Below are 23,896 nucleotides of genomic sequence, written 5' to 3'. Positions count from 1 at the left end.
GCCTTCACTGAGTCCATTTGTCTTACTCATAAAAGATGAAGCCAAAGACTGTAAATGCTTTCGAAGAGAAAAGCCAAAGTGTACTGTTGTACCTGCCTATACTGCACAATGCATTGAAGAAAAGACATACTTTAAATTTTAACATCATTAGTAGAGACATGTTCCTACAGAGTAAGCTAGTTTTGCCTGAAAAATGAGTTGATTTATTTCAGACCTAAAATTTCTAATTTGCACATTTCCTTGAAAATGAGCCAGTAGTGGCACTGAATAAATGAGAGGATGTAGTAAAGGCTGGAACTAAGATATACAAATCTGCTAACCCACAGGTTTGTCCTATAAATAGAGAATGAATCTGTATATCAGAGGTTGTAGATGGTGAATGCATTTTATTTTGAAGGTATACAATCTTTTGTATGTTAGAAATCACCATGGCTGCTGCTTTGCCCATTTTAGCATGGGTTAGACTGTAGTTGCCTTTTGATGATTGGCCAGACAACTGAAACCTATTTTGCTCAAACAACTAGAATTTGATGACATTCCTCTAGGTGCTCCAGGACCAGGTGCTCCCCCTATGGTTGCTTTTGCTGTACCTGATATGGCTGCTCCTGCTCCTGCTCCGGCTGCACTTGCACCAGACGCAAAAGCTGCAAATGAGGAGAAAGTCGTTGAAGTCCGTAACTACTTCCCTGAAACCTGGATCTGGAAAACAACACGTGTCAGGTACCATCAATAGCTTTTCTTTCTACTTTTCCAGGAGGACGAGGGCCTGTAGCAATGCCTATGGTTAATTTTAGACGCTTCAATGCTCCTGGTACAATGGAATTTCCACGTCAGTCTAACATGGACATGGATGACTCCAAGCATGAAATGGAAACACAACAGGTCGTGGAAGTGCGGAACTACTTCCCAGAAACATGGCTGTGGAAGATTACTAGAGTCAGGTACAAGAGCTTCTTGGTTGTTATGGTTGAACAAGTCTTTCAGAAAAGTGGAAATTCTTCTGGCTTAGAAAAAGCACACTTCATGCTTTCAGGGCTTTTAAAATTTTTACTGTTTGTACAGACGATATTTCACCTCTGCAGAGTATTTCCAGTACAAATCAGTTCACTGTTGAATACTGTTATTGAATGCAGGCAAAGTATGCCCATGGTTTGGCAATTGTTATATCATTTTTCAAAGAAAACAAAGAAATTAGTATTCTGATTTAAATTTTCAGCAGAATTAATGACCACATTGAGCATCTGCTATTCAATTTATCTTTAACCAAACTAGACCCAACAATCATATATGTATACTTCCTTGTACATTTATATTTTAACTAGAAAGTGGGCACTAGGGTGCTACATTCTGGTGCCACACAGTGGATGTTGTATGACAGTGGATGTTGTATGACAGTGGATGTTGTATGACAGTGGATGTTGTATGACCTTCCAATTCGATGATATGACAACCATGTTTTGGTCCAAGTTTTCTTTTACATCTTAGCCTTTGCTGCACATCGATCCAGCTGATAAAATCTAGTGTCTATTAATTCGAAGGCAGCATATTTTGTGATTTATCACACCCCTTCCAAAATTGTATTAAGAGCACAGCATGTAACTGGGCACACTTGATTTATGGGGCTTCCTGGATTTCAACAAAACCATATGGAAAAAATGGATATCTGTGAGGTAAGTCACGATTATGTGTATGATACTTATATGTTGTAAAACAAATAATATGTTATTTCCTTTCAGTGATAATGGCTTGGCAGTTATTGACACCAAAGTGCCACACACTATCACCGAGTGGATTGGCAGTGGTTTCTGCACAAGTAGTACTTCTGGTGTGGGTGTGTCTGTTGCTACAAGTCTCACGGTAAGTTAATATACATTTCCTAATATGCTCCTTCTTCTTTTGTTAAAGGTACATTATGACTTAGGTACAGTGATGAAGTAACAAGGGTTAAAAGAGTCAGTAATTGAATTTTGCTACAAATGACGTCAACACTACACAATACAATGATAGCAGTAATGTAAAGGCTTGCAGTACTTTCAAATGAAATACTATTCCCATAATTAAACCAAAGCAACAACAAGTAAGAGGCTTTTGTATGTAATATCCAATAGAAAGAAAATGCTTATTTGATAATAATAGACCATTATTTGCTGACAGTTGTGAAATGACTGACTCCATTGGTTCTGTTTCCATGAATCTCTGCAGGCCTTCCAGCCATTCTTTGTATCCCCCACTCTTCCCTACTCTGTGATCAGGGGTGAGGAGGTGCCACTCAAAGTCTCCATCTTCAACTACATGCAACAGTGCCAAGTGGTGAGACTATTAATAAGCATTACCTTGTCACGCATTCAGTTTTTTTCCAAAAGAATATTCTCAATGGTCTGCTTTCTGAACAGTTCCCAACAGTCTCCAGGCCATGGTTTTGAGTTAGTTATCAGATGTTTGTCTACTCAGGTACTTTGCAGCCAATATTTTTGAACTGGTTAAAAAAAAAAGTTGTGAGTAGACATAGATATATAAAATGTCCCAGGTATTTGGAAAGGAGTTGTGTTAGGAACCAAAAGGAAGTTATAAGTAGTTGCAAAGTAGTAGGGGTAAGGGGATTCAGTCTCTGTTACTCTAGTCTTGTACATGTGTATCAAAATTGTTGTATTGAAGTGTTTGAGATTTCAATTCCTTCTTTGCCACAGATTGAGCTTACACTGCTGAAGTCGGAGGACTTTGATCTGATTGACAAGGACAGGACGCGTCAGGTGTGTGTGTGTCCTGTGGTATCCAAGACCGAGACTTTCAACATCGTCCCAAGCACGCTGGGGAAGATCAACATCTCGGTGGAGGCTCAGGCTGTGGAGGATGATGAGTTGATCTGTGGAAACGCCCCGGTTGTCAAGCCTACCGAGGGAGCCAGGGATGCCATTGTTAAGGAACTTCTGGTCGAGGTGATGTTCAGCTTTTTGTCTTGTACCATGGCTGACAATTTTTTTTCTACTGGTAGTATAAAACAGCATCAGGTTCTCTTTAAGAATATCTATCAGGAACATGTTCCATAAAATGATGTAAAATCTCTGCCTTACATACCAGGAAGCATAATGGGCAGTAATCTCTCCCTAATCTTTCTATCAGAACATTGTCTTCCCATACATTTCCAGTTTCAACTTGTTAGTTTGACCAGAAGCTTGTTGCACTGGAGAAAAACCATAATGATTTTGTTTTCAACAGCCAGAGGGCATTGAGGAGGAGTACACCTACAGCTCATTCTTCTGTCCCAAAGACTTCCCTAATGAAGTGCTAGAAGACACCATCCAGACTGTCCTCCCTGAGAATCTGGTGGAGGGGTCCAACAGGGCCTACGTGTCTGTTATCGGTTAGTATCTACCTGTCACCTTACATAAGTTACAACAACTGTGAATGGTGATGCTTAGATTTGGGACCTACTTTCAAATTGACAATTCTGCATGTAGTGCCATGGACATTTTGCTTTGAGGGCTGAGAAGCCAAGGTCTTCATGCTCTAATTGCCTCATTATTTTTGCAAGACTCTTTTACAAATTAAAAGTGTATATTGTCTGTTTTATATTGCATGCATGACCAAAACCCATCGTCTCTTTAGACGGACGGAGGCCAATGATGATGATGATGATGATATTGCATGCATTTTAAAGAATATTCATAGTTTAGACACCATGTTCACAGATGGGGGCAACAAGAAGGAGTGGGGCTCAATGTACAAATCTTTATTGTTAAATGTCAATCCTTGAATGACCTCAGGTGACCTGATGGGCCCCACCCTGTCTGGTCTGGACAATCTTGTTCGCCAGCCGACCGGGTGTGGAGAGCAGAACATGGTTCTGTTTGCTCCCAACATCTTCGTCATGCAGTACCTGAACACAACCAAACAGCTGTCTTCTGAAATCAAGGATAAGTCTCTGGAGTACATGAAGATTGGTGGGTTTTTAGTCAATCTAGATCTTATCATCGTAGTGGGACTTAGATTGCACATATTGTATGATGATTGCAATTAAACTTTCATAATACTAATCAGATACGTTGTATGAGTATGAATTTATCAATGAATAAACTGAAGATGCATTTGAGAGGAAAATCATGTATTAGGTAGACTACTACATATTACTATGAACCACAACAATGTAAGCTGCCAGTTAGCGTGTGCTAGGTGTACTTATGTCATTTATGCCCTTCATCAGTGTGATTTAAACATTTATGTATTTGATAGTTGTTAGCTCTTATGAATCCAGTCAATATGTGATGTGATTCTTAGAACAACTGGCAGTGCACATGTCTGATGTTTCTTAAAGTCAAGATAGCTGACGATGAAGAATATTTCTATTGGGCATGCACTCAAGCAGTGTACATATTTGTTGATCTTCTGTATTGCTTTAAAGGTTACCAAAGAGAGTTGACCTACAAGCACAAGGATGGATCGTACAGTGCCTTTGGAGAAAGTGACGATTCTGGCAGTACTTGGTAGGTTTTTGTCATGTTGCTCCATACTCTGTACTAGATAGATTTTGTAGTATCTTGAAAACAAAATGTCATGCCTTTTCATTTGACACAAATTGGAAATTGTAACAAGTTTTAATAAACTCTTCTATTTTTGCTAGGTTGTCTGCCTTTGTCTACCGTTGCTTTGCCCAAGCCCGTCCATACATCTTCATTGACCAGAAGGAACTGGATCACACCAAGAAGTGGTTTGCCTCCAACCAAAAGCCAGATGGTTGTTACCAGTCTGTTGGGAAAGTCCTCCACAAGGCCATGAAGGGAGGTGTCAATGATGATACCACATTGACTGCCTACATTGTCATTGCCATGCTGGAAAGTGGGGAATCTGTTGAGGTAGGAATCTCTTCATTTCACCTTAGCAAACACTTTTATCCTAGAATAAGTAAGCTTGTACACGATAGTGATATCATGGATGATCTAAATTTCCTTGGATACCAAATCCAGTCATTATCAGATAGCATAAAAAAAGACTGGTCTAAAGAAAAGAAATACGTTGAAGTAAGATATATGATAAACTTTATAACAAATGCAAAACTCAATCATATAAAATGGTGTAATTGTACTAACTTGCTTTTGCTCTGACCTTTCAGTCAGAGCTTGTTGGCAATGCACTGGAGTGCCTTCTTGCTAGTGGAAGTAACATTACCAGCACATATGGCATTGCCCTGATGTCTTATGCCCTGACTCTTGCCAACCATCCACAAAGAGATGAGTACATGGAAAAATTGGAGAACCTAGCAATAGAGAAAGGTTGGAAATGTTTTACTTGTTTACTCTTAAGTAGAAATGTGTATATGACACTCATTGAATGTGCACATGATTCTTGGAGATGGAAGAACTCTGGTCTGCACCAATGATATATATATTCTTGCTGAATTTCATAACTGAAATAGCTCAGAATGTCTAAGGACTTGATGATGATAATGAACATGTTCCATGGAACTTGTTTTCATTTAAAGATGGCACAGTCCACTGGGAGCGTGAGGTTCAGCCTGGAAAGCCAACAGAAGCATCTGGTACTTGGTTCCGGCCATACTACAAATCCCCCTCTGCTGAGGTGGAAATGACCTCCTATGCACTTCTTGCCTACATGGCAACTGGAGAGAGGGAAGCCCTGGTGAAGGGCCTGCCCATCGTACGTTGGCTCACACAGCAAAGGAACGCATATGGAGGCTTCTCATCCACGCAGGTTTGTAGTCGTATTATGAATACTCGAAGAATACCAATGTCTTGATTGTTCTGGAATTTTGCTGGAACTGTTACAACAACAGAACTTGTTAAGACCAAGGCAAACATGTTGGCAATGCAGGTTAATGATTTGTTCCGAAGAATTCATGTCTGAGATTTGATGGAATAAGTTGCATGTTTACGAAACCCATTGGCAGACTTTTAGATGGAACTGAGACTGTCATAATGTTGGATGTCAAATGGCATAAAACTATATTTCTCTGTAGGAGTTTTCTTATGAAGGTAAGCAGCAGACAGTTGAATCTTCATAGTGATACACTATGTCTTCTTCGTGTAGCATGAGGACCTTTGAACCTGTTTTCCTAACAGAGATGTTTGTGTACATGCAGGACACAGTCATGGCTCTGCAGGCCTTGGCCCGCTACGCTGAGATGGCTTACGGAGAGGGTGTTGATATTGAAGTCCAGGTGCAGACTGCTGAGGGACTGGATGAGACCTTTGTGATTACAGACACAAACAGCTTGGTTCTGCAGCGTGTGGAGGTCCCAGTCACTCCAGCTGACATCAGCGTCAGGGCCACCGGGAAGGGATGTGCACTTCTCCAGGTAAGTTTGTGTTTCGATAAACTTAAAGTTGCTTAAATAAGAATAATTTTCCGCATATTAGTACCTGGATATCTAACTTTCAACGGCACAAAAGTTCCTACAGTACATGTCAAGGTAGAGATTACAATCTGGCAAAATTAAATTGCTTTTTCTGCTACCAGTAGAGATCACTATCAAACCTCTGCTTGGAGAGTAGCAGATAAACACATGAATGGAAAAATTCTCTTATGGAGATAAAATCGCAAATTGTACTAGCATGAGATCTTGATTGTGATCTCTTTCAACAGTCCACCAGATTTCAGTCTAAACCTTTATATATGATAAATAAACAAACATGGAAATACTAGTAATTCTTTTCCTTGACTTGCTGTTGCTAATTCTGTGCTCCCTGGTAGGCAAATGTGAGGTACAACATTGAAGAGGAGGAGCCTGTGCCATCCTTTGAGGTCAACATCAAGATGCTGGATGTGCCTGCTGAGCTTCAGCGTGATGAGGGAGGGGAGTCATCCCCCTGCTCTGTCAAAATGATGAGTATATGTACCAGGTAAGGCACGCTCAAATAATCATAAAACAGAATAATTTTTTTCATTGACATCCATGGGAATCATACTTTTGACCCTCCTTATTGCCGTAGTGGCTTTGAAAATTCTACTCAAATATTGTTTGTAGTATTGTCTACCACCAGTATCAAGCCAATTCGAGATTTGAAGTGTGCAACAGAAAAAGTTTTTTATTTTGTTTAAAAATACTTGAATTCGTGAATTAGAAATGCAATGTTTTTTTGTGTTGAACAGGTTCGTTGATGATGAGCCATCCAACATGGCTGTTGTTGCTGTAAAAATGGTTTCAGGCTTCATCCCTGACAAGACCAGTCTGAAGACTGTAAGTGCTTGACAATTTTGGGTTGTTCAATGTAATATATATATACATATATATATACGCCATGTCCTCAGTAAATCGTACGCTTTTGATTGTCCTTCCTCCAATTCGAACTGTTACTTCATGATTTTCAAGGACATCTGTAATTTTTTTCTTTCTAGATACACAATGTATGTTGGAAGTGCAGAGAGTCAAATATGATTCATTGTGATTATTGTTTGTTTTTTACTGTACAGCTGAAGAAGGAGAAAACCATCAAAAAGTATGAGATTGATGGCAAGATGGTGAATCTGTACTTCGATGAGGTAAGCATAGCATGATGTTCATGCTGTATCAAATTCATGATATAGAATATACCATACTTGCTGTCTCCTCTTGAATATTTAAGGTTTCCATCTCATAGCTGCTGCTGAGAACATGTTAGATCATTTTGTGAAACACATTTTCAAGCAAACTGTAATTTGACCAATGAGATACATTGAGTCTTTTATGCACAGCACTGAGCTGAACAATGAAATGCACTGGGTCTTTTATTTCTCTGATTTCATAGCTGACCGATGAGATGACCTGTTTCGAGTTCCTGGTGGAACAGAACATCAGAGTGAAGAACACAAAGCCTGGCGTGGTCACAGTGTATGACTATTATGAGGAAGGTCAGATATTTTCTATTGTCTCCTTTTTTCAAGTCAATAACTTCTTTTCCTACAATTGGTACTCTTCTATTTTCACATCGTCATGAAGTCTTTTTGTATCAACTACTCCTGAATACTTTTCTTGATTTCTAGACCTGAAAATTTCCAAGAAGTACAACATCGACTGCAGCCCTCCTCCTCCCCCTCCTCCTCCTGAAGAGCTGCCTGAGCTGCTGCCTTTCGTCCCAGTAGAAGAACCACGTAAGTAGTCATCTCTTGTTCTTGTGGTGGTGTTTTTGTGCATATGAATCACTTTGGAAGATGAGCTTTTGTCAAATCATGTGAAGCCCTGTCATCCACAGCCTGGGACAAACACGATTATGTTGGAAGAAATGTGTTGATAGTGTTACCTGACAGTATTGTTTGTACCTACTCCAGTGTTCCCTGACACTGTACCTACTGAGCGTCAGGGCTGCCCCACCTGCCTTCTCAAGAAGGAGGATTTCAGCAAAGTCTTCTGTGGCTCAAAATATGGTGAGTATCCCAAGAAAAAATTATGGTTTTAAGAGGGAACATCTGTAACATGAATGTAATAAAGAGAGTCACTATCATCAGTCTATTGTTAGTCTACTTTCTTGTGGAATACAGTCATCACAAGTTTTCTTCTTATTGTGTTTCTTCAGCCTACAGAATGAAGACCAACAGAGGGAAAGACGGACATGAGGCTCGTATTGCAGAGGACCTGAAGGATGTGAACAGTTCTGCACCCCACCACACTGTCTACATTGACATGGGTCCAGACTGCCAGTGTTCTGAACTTGAAGTTGGTGGGTGTTGATTAAGGAAACAACACAAAGTTGACCTGAAAATAATTATGTTTTTAATCACCACCAGAAAATCATTTTCTGTGGTAACAAATTTATTTTGAAAGCTGTGAGAATTCCACTGTACACTGAGCATCAACATGAACAGGTTTTGACTCAGTTCTGCCTTCCCTCCAGATGCCCAGGTGTTGGTCATGGGTGATAGAGCACCGGTGGCTGCAGAGACCAGCAAACACCACAAGCTCATTCTGGACGAGTACATGACCATCATGCCTTGGGACCATTCCCACAAGGCTGTGCAGCATGCCCTGACCAAGTGCAAGCAAGGGGTAGAAGTCAACCCCTGAAAGAAACAAACAGAGGATACCTAAACCCCTGCCACTTTCTCTTAGAAAGAATTAGTATGTGCTGAAGAGAGATTTCTCTGTATTGTCACATGTGATTAAACATTAGTTCTAAAACTGATGGATAGGCTTGTTGATGGTACATCCATGCTATAGCTAGGAAGAATTTCTCTGGATTACTCTGAGTACTTCTGTCATAGAGTAATTGTGATTTTTATGTTGAACAGCACATCTCTATAAACATGATTTTAGCACGTATTTGTGCATCGGGACTGAAAAGCTAGATCTGAATGTGGGCTGAGTATATTAGGATATTAATGCCATGCACATGCACAGAACATGATACTGCAAAATATAGTTAATCAGACTAAGGGATTCCTAGAGTACAAGCTACTATCGTTCACATTTTAAAGGAAAATTTGGGCTTTTTAACCATAATAGAATGGTAAATGAGGGTTTTATGCAGGAATTGAAAGAAGTAGGGATCATTTTACTCTATATTGATTCTTTGATATTTGACAGATAGAAAGGTGTGTACTCCCTTAATTAATTTGCCCATTATGTTGTATGTAGGGAGCAATAAGTTTAGTGTTGTCTATTGCGTGACTGTGCAAGTTGTGATACATTTTGGGCTTTATGTTATTGTTAACTATGATGAAGCTATGCACATGAGCAAGAGTAAGGGAGAGATTTTGATGCAATAATTCTGTGGTATTGGATGTAATTTTATATTTGATACAGCTTGGTCTGAATAAAGCAGTAATCTATTATTTTGTGTGTTATTTGTATGCATGTGTGCGAGAGAGAAAAAAAGTAATGTACAGAAGACCTGTCTGCCAAATGACTATCCTTTACGGAGCTTAATCCCTTTGTTTGTTTGTACAATGTATTAGTATAAACTGTTTTGAAGTGTGCTAAAAAAGTGTAAGTGTAAAGTCTAAGAGTACGTGTATTAGTACATGTATTAGTATAAACTGTTTTGAAGTGTGCTGACAAAGTGTAAGTCTAAAGTCTAAGTGTACATGTGTAAAGTCTAAAAGTGTTAAGTCTAAGTGTACATGTATTAGTACATGTACATGTATTAGCATAAACTGTTTTGAAGTGTGCTAAAAAATGCACATTATTTTCTTTTTCCTTCATTACCTTTGCCAGAATGGCTAAGGTTATGTTTTAGGCTTGTGGGTCTGTGTATCTGTCTGTGTGTGTGTGTGTGTTAACAGCATAACTTGAGAAGCCTTGGATGGATCCCGATGATATTTGGTAGGTGGATAGGGGTCGGGAAAACGACTGTCAAGTTCGATAATGGGCCCCCTAGCGGCTTGCTAAGGTACTGCAGCAGAACCTCAATTTTTGATATCTCTTGTTCTGGACATGCTGTGGTTATGATTTTTGAGTGGTAGGTAGCCCTTGGGGCAGAGAGTAAGTACTTTAAGTTTGGACCCCCTAGCGGCTTGTTTGGAACTGCAGTCGCCGATTTCCTTTCAAACTTTGGACGAGAATAACTCGAGAACGTGTTGATGGATCGTCACGATTTTTGGTATGTAGATAGCCCAAGTGACAATGCACATTATGAAATACTAATTATGCAAATCAGGAACTTATTTGCATAATTAATGAGGAAAGTTGATAAATCCACTGCATTTCATGATAGGACTTTCAAACTTGTCACATATATAGATGAGGAAGAGAGAAATATCCATGCACATTAATTATGCAAATGATGACCTCATTTGCATAATTAATGAGAAAATATAAACGTGTTGACGGATCGTCATGATTTTTGTTAAGTAGATAGCCAAAGGGAAGACTTACATGATGGAATTCTAATTATGCAAATCGACAGCTAATTTGCATAATTAATTAGGAAAGTTTGTAAATCCACTGCATTCCTTTATAGGACTTTCAAACTTGTCACACTTGTAGCTGAGAAAGAAAGAAATATCTATACATATCAATTATGCAGATGATGATCTCATTTGCATATTTAATGGCAAAATATGAACATGTTGACGGATCGTCATGATTTTTGGTATGTAGATATCCTAAGTAAAAACTTACATAATGAGATACTAATTATATAAATTAACAGCTAATTTGCATAATTAATGCGGAAAGTTGATAAATCCACTGCATTCCGTGATAGGACTTTCAAACTTGACACATATGGAACTGAGAAAGATGGCAGCGAGTAAGAGGTGTATGTTTGGGTCCGGTAAGGTCTTTTCTTGAACTGCAGGAGCCGGTTTAGTTTCCTACCTGAAAGAGAATAAGTCAAGAAGGGATGAAAGGATCATCATGATTTTTGGTATGCTGATAGCTTAAGTGATGCTTGATACAATTTAATATCATTATGTAAATAGGGATCTAATTTGTATAAGCAATGGCGAAATGTTATGAACCAACTCCGGGCATATAAATTAAACTGTAATGAGTAACACATTTATGTCTACAGACATCATTCTACATAACAAACCTGGTTTATTTGGCAAAGGTATGTGTTCGTGGAACTCTAGTTTTTCATGAATTCCATTTTATTAGAGTAAAAAAAAAGACAGTTGAGTTATGAAAGAGTGAAGGCATTGCAAAACAGGCTACTTGCCTCCAATTAGAAAAATAGATAAATTTACAGTGCAGATGTTAACCAAGAAGAGCGTCTACTGTTTCACTGTCTGAAGTGATTATACTTTATTACCTCTGGCATATGCGTCGTTAGATGAGCGATCTAAAAGTGACCAGTTCCTTCCCCCACATCAAAGTCAATGGCGCTAATGCAGGCGGATGCTACGTGATAATGGTGCCACTAAAAAGGCGGAATGAAAAAGATCTGTGCATGGAGTTTAGTGATTTGTCTATGTGTTGTAGAATAGTCATTATCTGGAGCAAAAAAATACAGGCAAGCCAATCAGCATTTGTATTAACGTTATATTTGTTGAGTTAGGTTTAACGTTACCAAGACCTGCATTCCCACAGGACAAACATTGGTTGCTGTATTTTCTTTGATCTATCAGCATTTTAAGACCACAGAATACAACTTAAATATGTTTTTCTGTTATTTCCTGATCTGTGATGAAATGTAACGTAATCTTCATTGGGAAAATAGGGAAGGATGTCTGAATGGAAAATGACGATGCATCAACCCCATGAAAGAGCGAGTGATAGACAGAAATTCGTATAGCTGCCGTTATATCATACCAGCAGTTCTCCGGTCGTCGGTATGACATACATGTATGTCTGAAAGTAAAACGTCGGAGGCACACAGTAAGCTGTTTGTCTGCGTAGCGAGTCCTAACGTTACTCCTACTCCTCGGTAAGTGTGGACTACTGCAGTTCTTGTGTGGATTGCTATGTGGCACTTTTGATCCATGAGCATGACGCTGCTACGATAGACTGTTGTTTGTAGGTTGTCACTTTTCAAAGAAGCACTAACGATCCAGCACACGCTAAAACATTTTACTCAGTTGCCCTCACCCTGTACCGCCAAGGGTCCTATCCTTAGTGCTGAACCATCCTCATGCAAGCACACCTGCCCTTGGTACTGAATACCATCCTCGCATTGATACGCAAAGGGTATAACGAACACCATCTACACAGACAGACGTAACGTTACCTAGCTACTGAGCACCATTCACATGGTGATGAAGTCTTGTTGCTCAATAACTCAGTTTTATGTGCATTTTGGTGGGAAAAGATCGGAAAACCGTGGGATAGAATTTTGTTCTTCATTGACGAAGAGCTGATTTAGTCATGAAGCATCGTGGAAAAGAGTCAATACATGCTATTTTGATTTTGATTTTTACCCTAAAATAAAGTGAGAATGGGCAAGTTTGTTCGACCAAGGAGGTTTCATCAACTTCCTTGGTTTGACACAGGAACTACGGGAAGTTTGATACTATACATTACGCACCGTGAATCTGGTTGGAGATCAACAGGAAACCCGATGTCACTCCTAACGGTTGATTTTGTACTGCAGATTTCGCACCCCTCCTGTTAGTGGTAGATTCCAACATGGCCGACTATTCTTCAGCGACGGATAGAATAAACTACGTTTATAGCTGTGATTTGGACGTTAATATACAGCTAAAAATGTAAGTAGTTATGTCTTAACATTTTGGAAGATATTGAGACTGCACTTGTGTGGGTTGCACTTTTGTCACTTGCGTTACATGCCCCATTTTTCACTTATCAAATGTTGACCTAACGTTGGCACAGCAGTTGTGGTAAAATGTTATCAACATATAACGTTAACGTTATCACGGTAAAATTATATAAGTCTGGGTATAAGTATTCAGCCTTGTACATAACGTTATATACTGTAAAAAAAAGTTCTCAACGATCCATCTGGCTTGATATCAGGTTTGGTATAATGATAAGCTGCCATCGTTATTTGCTCAAGTCAAAGCATTGCCTTGTGTTAAGAAAAAATTATGATGTGTTTGTCAACAACAGAGGAACATTGGAAGGGAAGCGAGAGAGGAAAAGTTACAAAGCTCTGGTGGAGGATCCCATGCTGAGATACTCCGGGCAGTACCAGGAGACCTGCTCAGACCTGTACATCACCTGCCAAGTCTTCGCCAAGGGAAAACCACTCGCTCTCCCTGTTCAAACCAGCTACAAACCATTCAGTACCAGGTGGAAGTGAGTACCTTGAAGTTCATACATTCATTTTGTTTGTTTGTTTGTATTGCATAATGATTTAAGATAACAGGTATGCCGTAGAATCATATATAACGTCCTTGGTGTAATATGCCAGTTTTGTACCCTGCAAACTGATGGTTTGATGGAGTCTGCCTAAACACCACAAACGACCACAAACGACTCTAATATGCAGTGTATATGGGGCAACGACATTGTGTACGCTCTGGGGACATTGTTTATACATTTATGAATTTTAAAAAAACGCAGCAGGTCCTACGTATTCACCAGTTATTTCGAGTTAGTCTGGTTTCAAGATTAAAGCAATTCTTGGCCAACATGTTGGATCGTGCTTGCTTGCATTTGAGGCTCAAAAACACTCAGTATACAAGTTTTATAAGTTGACAATGATAGAATTGCGGTATGAACCTATAGCTTCCATAGTTTTATCGCCCTGTTGTCTATGTCCGTGGAAGGTATCGAGAACTTCCCCATGCAGACTCCTAGCCTGGGCGATCCAACATGACGGCCAAGAATTGCTTCGATCTTGAAACCAGCGGACTAACTCTAAATAACTCGTGAATACGTAGGAGTTGTTGCGTTTTTTAAATTCATAAATGTGTAAACAATGTCTCCAGTGCGTCACACAAGGTCGTTGCCCCATATACACTGCTTATTAGAGTCGTTTGTGGTCGTTTGTGGTGTTTAGGCAGACCGGGTTTGATGCACTCCAATAGGTTCATGGGACGAATGTTAACGATCATTGTAGTGTGTTCTGTAACATGCTCAAGGTGTGGCACCCCTCAAACACAGTGTCCACATCCAAGTGGAAGTCCCTACTTGAGCCAAACTTAAATACTCATTTATTAAAGTGTTTCCAAGGGCTCTCAAATTACTGATTAGTGCCCCAAATCTCTAGATTCTATGTCATTTATCCCAACTGCAAGTCCACACTTTTGGCATCTCATGTTCTCAATCTCAATCTAATACTGAACAAAACCCTCTGTTAAGGTTATCACGTTCAGGGTTTCACATTCATCTTTCTTCCTTCATTCCAGCTGGAATGAGTGGATAACATTGCCACTCAAGTACAGTGATCTGTCCAGGAATGCTCAGGTAGCCTTCACTGTGTGGGAAATTTACGGACCAAGGAAAGCTTTAGCTGTAGGAGGCACCACTGTCCCCTTGTTTGGTAAACATGGGTAAGTTCCCATTCATCTCTATGTTGTGTATGACTGAATGCATCACAATCAGGTCTCTGATACTATTTGTACTTGGCAATAGCTGCAATGTGATCCATTTAATCCAAAATCCATTTATATATTGTGATGATGTGTGATGGGGTCACGGGCATATACTTAGTCTGGCCCACAAATGACCTACATAGACCTAGGGATGCAGAGGGGGGAGTTCACTCAGGGATAGCCAGGGACAGAGAGAGGTCCGGCCCTGTGTCAAATGTAGTATTTCATGGATTAAAAAGAGTTAAAAACCCACATCAGTCTCGGGCCTCCTGACATATACATGTATATATATATTAGCAGAAAATGGCTGTGTCTTCACCATTAGCACACTAAAGTAGCTGTTTGGGTACCAATTCTCTATTGGTTATAGGGTTAAGCAGGAAAAAGGTTAAAGTTAATCCAGTAATCTACATGGTCCAAAAGCTCAAATGAAGATTTACTATATGGACAGCAGAATGTTTCAATGCCTGTCTTGGCCCACTGTACCATCAATTTGAATACCACATAGTGTCTTATGATTCTCTTAATGTCTGTGTTTGGCAGGATGTTCCGACAAGGCATGCACGACCTGCGGGTGTGGCCAGACCAGGAGTCTGATGGTTCCGAACCCAGCAAGACACCAGGCAAGATCAGTAACAATGATGACCAGATGACAAGACTAGGCAAGGTATGACTTTTACCTATCATTACTTGATGCAGGTAGGACATGTGATCATGAGTGTCTCGTTTAGCCTGGATACCAGATCCCAGCCCAATCTCAAAAATATCTATCGTGTACCGAGCAGTGTGGTGTTCCTATCATGTATACATCCAGCTACAGATCTTGAAATATTTTTCATGTTCATTTTCACCTCTCTCTGTAGCTGACCAAGAAGCACAGGAAAGGACACATGGTGAAAGTCGACTGGCTGGACAGGCTTACATTCAGGGAGATAGAGATGATAAATGAGGTTAGTAGAGTCTGAACACATCTTCTTTAAGGGCTATTCTGGGTAATAACAAGAGCATCTTTTATTTCCCCAATATCAGATCCAGCACCTTGTATTATCTAATTCCACCTCTTACTAGGGTAACATTGTATTGGTCCAAAGTTACCTTCCATTGTTCATACAAATATAGTAGCATAGATTGATCAGAGTATAGAACAAATAACACAGGTGATATGTTAGATCAATAAACCTGAGACTTTGAACTGACCTGTGACTTGCTGTGTGCCTTTTGTGCTTTAGAAAGAGAAGAGGGAGTCCAACTCCATGTACTTGATGGTGGAGTTTCCTCTGGTCCATTCTGATGGAGTAGAATACTCTATTGTCTTGTTTGAAAAGGTGCGTATAAAAAAAAAACAATTGTATATGCACAGATAACATGTTATTTGCTCTCTGCACTCATATGTGCATGGACTTTGCTCTTCTACAGTTCTGTAGATTAAAAGATGGCTGTATAATATGGAGACATTATATTGTTTTGTTTTTTATTTTGTTGTAGAAATCATGATGCATTTATGACAAAATTCCTGTATCATGTCTGTCTCAGTAAATATTCCTTTTTTTTAAAGTTAATCGCAGAAAAAGAAACAAATCTACAAATGTGAATAGAATGGCTTGTGTTGGGTAATAGAGAATTGTCACCTGTCAGTTGCTGCATGTCTTATGTAGTACAGATCATGTATTTACATGTTGATGAGGTTTTCTGGTCTTGTTTTGAGCAGGGTGCTGATGACACGTTGCAGGTCAGAACTCAAGCAGAAATAGTGACCGTCCCAGACCCAGAAATGCTGATGGTAATTTTCTTGGCAATTCTTCTGTCGTTGGTACAATGTCTGTGTATTTCTAAAAGTACATGTAAACTGCTACAGGTGCGTAGCAAGCTGTTGTTCTTCCAGACAACACCTAGTGTGTGTTGCTAGGTAATGTTTTTGAGCATAGAGCTGTATCATACAGTCATAATAATGCATGCAAACAGGTTTCTGTTATAGTTATATATCTTTTTTATTTTGAGCAAAACCCTCCTATGCAACCTGAGAAGATCAATGATATCCCTACAGGAGAACTTGGTGGAAAGTAAGCACCACAAACTGGCCCGCAGCGTGCGCAGTGGTCTGTCTGACAAGGATCTCAAGCCCAATGCTGCCACCAGAGACCAACTCAATGTAGGTGTTTACACATCAAAGTCAGTTTCTCACACTTTGAACCTCTGACCTTTAGAATTCAAGGCAAACACAAGTAGATTGTAGGTGTTTAGGCTGATCCAAGACATAGGTTAGGTGTAGTCCTTTGTATACTTGTTGAGACTAGAGTGTGTCTTTTCATATAAACCTGGATTTCTTGTCTTGCAGTTGATACTAGGGTATCCACCAACCAAGGCCATGTCCTTAGAGGAACAGGATCTTGTCTGGAAGTTCAGATTCTATCTGACCAATCAGAAAAAGGTTTGTCCCAATTGCTTGGTATAGGAAACCTTAAAGACGTCAAACAAACTTTTGACATTTCATGTGGACAACTTAATTTCAATAAACAAATTTGTCTGTACAGATGAAGTTTTAATCGAATTGTCAATACACCACCTTGCAAAAGTCATGCAAACAACATACTTCAAATGATATAAAAGACAACTGAAATATACAGTAGCGATATTTTTTTTTGCTTATGCATGCAAGTTGTGCAAAGTGCAATTATCTTACTTTTTCTCAACTGTGACATTTATATTGTCCATCCGTCCAGGCCCTGACAAAGTTCTTGAAGTGTGTGAACTGGACCCTGCCACAGGAAGCCAAGCAGGCTTTAGAGCTGCTGTATAAATGGCAGCCTATTGATGTGGATGATGCCCTGGAGCTGCTGTCTCCACAGTTCAGTAACCTGATGGTCAGGAGATACGCCGTCTCCAGGCTGCAGCAGGCTGAGGATGAGGTGTGCTGATGGATCGTCTTATGTTCATTCTTATCTCATGATACCATATAGCTTACAGGACAGCAAATTTCTTTCCTGTTTCTACCAGAAGCAGGCATAAGAAGGGGTGGTCAGTACATTTGTACTTCTTGTCTGATTACAGACTTAGGGAGAGAGATTGCTTTTGGTACCATTGTAGGATGCAAGAGTTGTTGGAATGACATTCTTAGGACAATCTACCATCAATTCCTGTCACACATGATGAGGGTAATATCTGATATTATGCACTCCTGTTAGGATCTGCTGCTGTACCTTCTACAATTGGTGCAAGCCCTGAAATATGAAGACTTCAATGAAATCAAGCGAGGACTAGACACTGACAAGACCAGACAGGACACAGTCTCGTCGACTGATGGCTCATATGCTGACAGGTGGGTCAAGCTATGGACACTTCCTGCACAGTTATCTTGTTTACACAGCTTTCCAGCATATACATCTAGGATGCCGGCAGATGTTGGGCAGGCTGCCATAAGCGAGATTTGATCAGGCTACATGTTCCTGTTGTATATCCCATTGTGTTAGTTTATATAAGTGCTCTATGGGCACACAAAAAATGAGGTTTTATGACTCAAGTAGTGAATAGGAGCTGCTTACTTAACCAGCAGAATTCAGGGTTGGGTATACTTTTACAATAATTAATGTACATGTGTACATGGTATCAAGGCAGTTTGCAATGTTACTTATATGAATGCATTTGTTTAGTTCTGGATAGACTGACTCAGGCAAATCTGTTCTTAGTTCATTAACTCATTCACTAGTTTGTCACTATGTTTGAAAAAGATGTCTCTAACAGTAACAAGGATTGCAGAAATGCATCCATAAATTCCTTTTCACTAATTCTAATGATTTTCTTCTGTGAAGTATGGTCAGTGGCACGGTGAATGTGATTTCCCAAGATGGCTTCCATCCTCTCCAAAGTGACGTTCCAACAACAAAACCTGAAGAATCGATTCCTGTCACACATGATGAGGTCTGAGTTTCCTTTCCATCTTGAACATTCTAATATGTGTCTGACTGCTGCTGTCAATCTCCACCAGAACCAATGTTATGATGATGATAGCACATTTAAAATGATGCAATTTTTTTTGTATATCCATTTTTCATCATCTAAATTTTTAATAGTACTCATCAATTTATTCAATCATAAACTTACCTTTCATAGGATAGAAATCATACTGGTATGATCATAATTGCTTTGGAAAGAAAGAAGTAGTTGGTTGAATCTGTATCCTAACTGTTCTTGCTATGGTTTCAGTGTGATCTTGCAACATTCCTGATTCAGAGAGCCTGTAAAAATGCCATACTAGCCAACTACTTGTATTGGTGAGTGCTACATGTATTGGTAATGCTTGCTGTCTACATTTATTTGTAAAATTTAATGTAAGAAATTTGTTGGACTTGCTCACAGCAACACCTCAACATGTTTATTATTAAATTAGTGCATTTTTACAAGTCAGGATAGTGACTACTTCCTGGAGGCACAAGTACGCTAAATCACAACTTATGTTAGCCATTGTAATAGAGACGGAAAAATCTATGCATACTTGCTGTCCAATTCTGGCAACATCAAAGAAACCAGATCTAAGTTAGTTGAAACTCTTGTATATAAATTATAACAGAATTGTATATCTGAGGTTGATATAATGGTAAAAGTACTGACTTGGAAAACATGCCTGGCATCACACTTGGTGATCAGAACCAACTTGTGAAGACCTGGAAGCTTCTGATGGTTGGTTTGTACATGTATATGCAGGTACTTGTTTGTGGAGTGTGAGGATCAGGACAATGTCAACAGAGACCAGAAGGTCACAGAGATGTACATCAATGTCATGAAGCGATTCAGCCAGGCTCTCCTCAAGGTTTGATCTCATACCATTGTTTTGCACAGACTATTCTTTGTTGATAGTGCAAAATGTAGTCAATCAGGATGCGTCTAGGTTTTTACATGGCGTTTCTGCATATTACATTCGAGGCAAGTACCAAAACATCATAGCTGATGACAATTATTTGCTGAAAGATGTGAATTTGAACCACATTTTCCGCAGGGAGGAGGAGAGTGTAGAAAAAGACGTTCCTTACTGGCAGCCCAGCAGACTTTTGTGGACCGCCTGGTCATGTTGATAAAGGTGGTGCAGCGTGAGGGAGGAAACAGGAAGAAAAAGGTAAAAATGTAGTAGATGTCAGTATTACCCTTCCCCCTTCATCAAAATAAAGGTTGTATTTTTGGCTACCAGTTGTGCAGTGAGTTCTAGCAGTGAGTGTGCTAAGAAGACCCTGGCTGCTTGCAGGTTTGTAGCAACCCGACAAGAGACAATTCATTGTACAGACCAGCAATTGTGTATCTGCTAGATGCAGTTGAATTCTTTTAAATCATTTGCGGAAAATGTGTGTTCATTTGATGCTTTCATGTCCTGCAAGTATTTGATTTCTTGGTGACTATTTAGTTTGATATATTATCTGTGCTAACCATAAGTCTAACAATCTTTTTACAATATTGGTTTATAGGTAGAGAAACTTCAAGCTCTTTTGGCTGACCCTGAGGTGAATAAAATCAACTTCACGACATTCGACCCCATCCCTATGCCTCTGGACCCCGAAGTTCAGATAAAGGGCATTGTTGTGGAAAAGGCGACACTTTTCAAGAGTGCCCTTATGCCAAGCAAGTTGACCTTTGTCACTACCCAGAGCAAGGAGTATGTGGCCATGTTTAAGTATGGGGATGACCTACGGCAGGATCAGTTAATCCTGCAGATTATCACCCTGATGGATAAGCTGTTGAGAAAGGAGAATCTGGATCTGAAGCTCAGTCCTTACAAGACCTTGGCTACAGCTAGCAAACACGGTAGGCTCTTCGTGGACTACAATCTTTATGTTTAGTCTTTTCCCACACTGTGTTATCATGTACTACTGTATTTTGTATCTCAGTTGTTCTTTTCCAGATTGTTTTTGGGATTGTTCATTTCTTGAATTTTGTTGAAAGATGATGTAAGCTAGATGGATGTGTTGGTATTCTGTTATGTTAATGCTAAGCGACTTTGTGCTTTTGTCATTATGCCATGCAGAAATTTGATATTATGTAAATACTGTGCCCTACCCCAGTCAACTTCATGACATCTCTATTCTGCAGGGTTTGTGCAGCTTGTTGATGCCATCCCTGTGGCAGAAATCCTTGCCAGTGAAGGCACCATTCTGAACTACCTTCGCAAACACAGTCCAAGTGAAAAAGGCCCCTATGGGATAAGTCAGGAGGTTATGGACACATACGTCAAGAGCTGTGGTAAAGTAGATTTCCACTAGTGGACAAATTCATTTTGTTTTTAGATCCCAAGTGAAAAAGTGGACTGAACAAACTTTGTTCCATTGTAAAATTTGGTGATACTTGGATTTTTTTTAATCTGCACACAATGCTTTAATGTGATAAATATCCTCTCCAAATGCTCTCTTACTTGTACTGCAGCTGGCTACTGTGTGATCACCTATCTACTGGGTGTAGGAGACAGGCATCTGGACAACCTGCTTATGTCCAAGAGTGGTAAGACGTGTTTCAAAGTACATATACTGTGCCTGGTATTTTTTTTAATTGATGCTGCATTACAACAACAACAAAACCTTTGTAACCATCCAAATGTTGAAACACTAAGTAATACTTTTTGTAAGATTTCATGCAAACTATATGTATGCTGAAGAACATGGTAGCCATTTATGTGCTGATTAGTGATGATCATCGTTGTTAAACAGGAAAACTTCTCCATGTGGATTTTGGCTACATCCTGGGTCGAGACCCCAAACCTCTGCCCCCTCCCATGAAGCTGTGTAAAGAGATGGTGGAGGCCATGGGTGGACAGAGCAGTGACCAGTACCAGGAGTTCAGGAGGCTGTGTTACACTGCTTTCCTTCATCTCAGAAGGTAGGCAGACAGGATGTACATGTGTGTTTTTCAATGGTTCAGTTTCATTTTTTATTGAAACCTAATATGGCTACCAATTTTGCGGAGTACAGTTGAGCTAACACTAAGTGACATTTTGTGTGGATGATGATGTCAAAGGATGTAATGACAGCCAGTTTGTATCCTCACAGATCTGCCAACTTGATCCTGAACTTATTCTCCCTAATGGTGGATGCTAATGTCCCTGACATTGCTCTGGAGCCAGACAAGACAGTCAAAAAAGTAAGGACTTCCTTACCTGGCCACCCTGTGCCTTCAGAGTGTCTTCATGTTCCAACTTGAAGATGATGGTTTCAGCATTTTATGTTTCAGTCATTTACACTTACGATTGACTGTTGATTTTTCTCTTCTTTAATTCATCTTCTTATTACTACAGTTGTATTTTGATTTAGTATTAGCTTAGTTAAGTGGAGAAGGGCTTTGTATGAGCCATGTAGGCTTTTCCCTACTCCTGCACTTTTAATTACTAGTACTTGTAAATTTTTTTTATATGGAAAGTAAAATAAAGATAAAGATAAAACTCTGCCAATGCTGTGTTACCTTCAGGTACAGGACAAGTTCAGGCTGGACCTGAACGATGAAGAAGCCGTCCACTACATGCAGACCCTGATAGATGAGAGTGTCGGAGCCCTGTTTGCTGTTGTGGTCGAACAGTTTCACAAGTTTGCACAGGTATGTTTGCACAGCATTGAAGAAATTGGAAAACTGATACAATTTTTATAAGCATTCAGATAAGTCAAGATTCAGTATACTTCAATAAAACCATTGGTAGGATTGATTCATGCATATGCTTTTTTTTTATTGTAAGAACACTGTGTGATAGACCATGTTTGATTAATGAATTCTAGAATATATGTTATATGTCAATATTGACGGATAGAAAGACTCATAATATTTGTCTTTCCTCTTTCAGTACTGGAGAAAATGAAGACATGTCCTGAATGCTGTGTTATGGTGTCTTGGGTGTTTAAGATTTACATATTTGTTAATACTGTTGTTGCAGAATACTGTAACAGTGATCTATATAATACAGTAATACAAGTGGATATGCTATCATGGTTCCCTTAAAAGAAGTGATGTATGAAAAAACAAAGATAAAGATGCTAATTCAGATCTGTCCTTTCTGTATGCAGAGTGCTACGTGTGCTTTTTTCTAAACAATATCCAAAAAACATTGGAAGCTACCAGAACCCTGCTGGTCCTGGTGTAGTATTGTTGAAAGATCTTGGTTTCCTCTTAAAGATCTTTATTACTACAAAATGTACTATAGCCGGCAGAGGAGTTATTGGCCAATATATCCTCTGCCGGCTAAAGTCCTTCCCATTTGCAATCCTCTGCCGGCTAAACTCCTTCCCATTTGCCACAGCAAGATCTGCTTGGAGATTACTATATGACAGGCATATATAATTTGAAACAAAGCTTTGGATGTATATAACATGCTGCTTGAGAAGAATTATTTATCAGAAGTTCAATTCTATTGTCATGCTTTTGTATTGGACCAGCAAGTCTGGGGGTCATAAACTGCTGATTAATCTTGCACTATGGATTGCACCATGTGCTTACACTTTATAATGTGTGTATTCTTGTCAATGACACATATTTATGCCACATATTTATGCCACCAAGCTGATAGATTTGAACAGACGGTAGGTTTACTGGAATGTGTACTGTTCAAGTTCAAGTTCAAGTTTTATTCAAATTCAGACTTGCAGGATGTCCATCCTGAATTGCTCTGAACATCACAATTCCACTGAAGTGCATTAAAAACAATACAGGTTACCAATCCATATAAAATTATAGGTCATTAAAATATTTGAACACTGATTTCATTAAATATCAATTACGTGGTACGGCAGATCATTTACTGGGTAATCAAGTTGCTATACGTCAATGAAGATTAGACATCCAGGTAATAAGATATATGCCAGAAAGCAGTTACTCAAGCAACTGGATATGACAGTTTCCAAAATCATATCCAGTTGCTTGAGTGACTGCTTTTATGCAAGTTGCTATATGTTCCCAGTCCAACATGAGAGTGAAGAGAAGACATGGAGATGTATGAAATGTAGAGTTCACACTCGGGTAAGAAAGTTAGCTGCTCCAAACCCTGGACGAGGACATCACGCAAATAAACTGTTTT

At 39.4% G+C, this 23,896-nt stretch overlaps 2 protein-coding genes across 6 annotated transcripts in view; both read left to right on the top strand.

Annotated features, from left to right (window-relative positions):
* Positions 1-9,759, top strand: part of LOC118404703 (alpha-2-macroglobulin-like) — a 22,245-nt gene extending 12,486 nt beyond the window's left edge. For 3 of the 5 annotated variants that reach the window (XM_035804003.1, XM_035803986.1, XM_035803970.1), the window contains exons 20-38: positions 755-941; positions 1,737-1,857; positions 2,203-2,310; positions 2,688-2,936; positions 3,217-3,361; positions 3,765-3,941; positions 4,400-4,481; positions 4,619-4,850; positions 5,108-5,267; positions 5,477-5,706; positions 6,095-6,310; positions 6,706-6,854; positions 7,105-7,192; positions 7,426-7,494; positions 7,740-7,842; positions 7,975-8,082; positions 8,260-8,355; positions 8,505-8,648; positions 8,823-9,759. In XM_035804003.1, the coding sequence (XP_035659896.1) occupies positions 755-941; positions 1,737-1,857; positions 2,203-2,310; positions 2,688-2,936; positions 3,217-3,361; positions 3,765-3,941; positions 4,400-4,481; positions 4,619-4,850; positions 5,108-5,267; positions 5,477-5,706; positions 6,095-6,310; positions 6,706-6,854; positions 7,105-7,192; positions 7,426-7,494; positions 7,740-7,842; positions 7,975-8,082; positions 8,260-8,355; positions 8,505-8,648; positions 8,823-8,992 (2,834 nt within the window). In that variant the 3' untranslated portion in view covers positions 8,993-9,759. Of the gene's footprint in view, positions 1-545; positions 721-754; positions 942-1,736; positions 1,858-2,202; positions 2,311-2,687; positions 2,937-3,216; positions 3,362-3,764; positions 3,942-4,399; positions 4,482-4,618; positions 4,851-5,107; positions 5,268-5,476; positions 5,707-6,094; positions 6,311-6,705; positions 6,855-7,104; positions 7,193-7,425; positions 7,495-7,739; positions 7,843-7,974; positions 8,083-8,259; positions 8,356-8,504; positions 8,649-8,822 lie in introns of all 5 variants that reach the window. The other 2 variants (XM_035803994.1, XM_035803978.1) reach the window with 1 other exon arrangement.
* Positions 9,760-11,534: 1,775 nt separating this feature from the next.
* On the top strand, positions 11,535-23,193 carry LOC118409779 (phosphatidylinositol 3-kinase catalytic subunit type 3-like). Its single transcript, XM_035811083.1, has 22 exons — positions 11,535-13,074; positions 13,436-13,624; positions 14,680-14,823; positions 15,409-15,532; positions 15,729-15,815; positions 16,095-16,190; positions 16,574-16,645; positions 16,910-17,014; positions 17,201-17,293; positions 17,586-17,771; positions 18,048-18,181; positions 18,672-18,780; positions 19,066-19,133; positions 19,564-19,669; positions 19,856-19,972; positions 20,316-20,652; positions 20,938-21,087; positions 21,268-21,342; positions 21,549-21,717; positions 21,888-21,978; positions 22,303-22,428; positions 22,670-23,193. Exons 1-22 carry the CDS (start codon positions 12,995-12,997, stop codon positions 22,682-22,684), a joined length of 2,673 nt encoding a protein of 890 aa, XP_035666976.1. The 5' UTR covers positions 11,535-12,994; the 3' UTR covers positions 22,685-23,193.
* Positions 23,194-23,896: the final 703 nt, after the last annotated feature.

The sequence above is a fragment of the Branchiostoma floridae genome, chromosome 2 (assembly GCF_000003815.2).
Source record: "Branchiostoma floridae strain S238N-H82 chromosome 2, Bfl_VNyyK, whole genome shotgun sequence".
Classification (NCBI taxonomy): Eukaryota; Metazoa; Chordata; class Leptocardii; order Amphioxiformes; family Branchiostomatidae; genus Branchiostoma; species Branchiostoma floridae.
Note: the sequence above shows the minus strand (reverse complement) of the source record. Positions and strands in the feature narration are given on the sequence as shown.

Bases quoted from the DNA above. Each gene is read 5' to 3' on its own strand.
- LOC118409779 (XM_035811083.1), top strand. From the start codon at position 12,995: ATGGCCGACTATTCTTCAGCGACGGATAGAATAAACTACGTTTATAGC. The intron at 18,182-18,671 runs GTGGGTCAAGCT...TCTTCTGTGAAG, and splicing joins GATGGCTCATATGCTGACAG to TATGGTCAGTGGCACGGTGA. The intron at 21,718-21,887 runs GTAGGCAGACAG...GTATCCTCACAG, and splicing joins GCTTTCCTTCATCTCAGAAG to ATCTGCCAACTTGATCCTGA.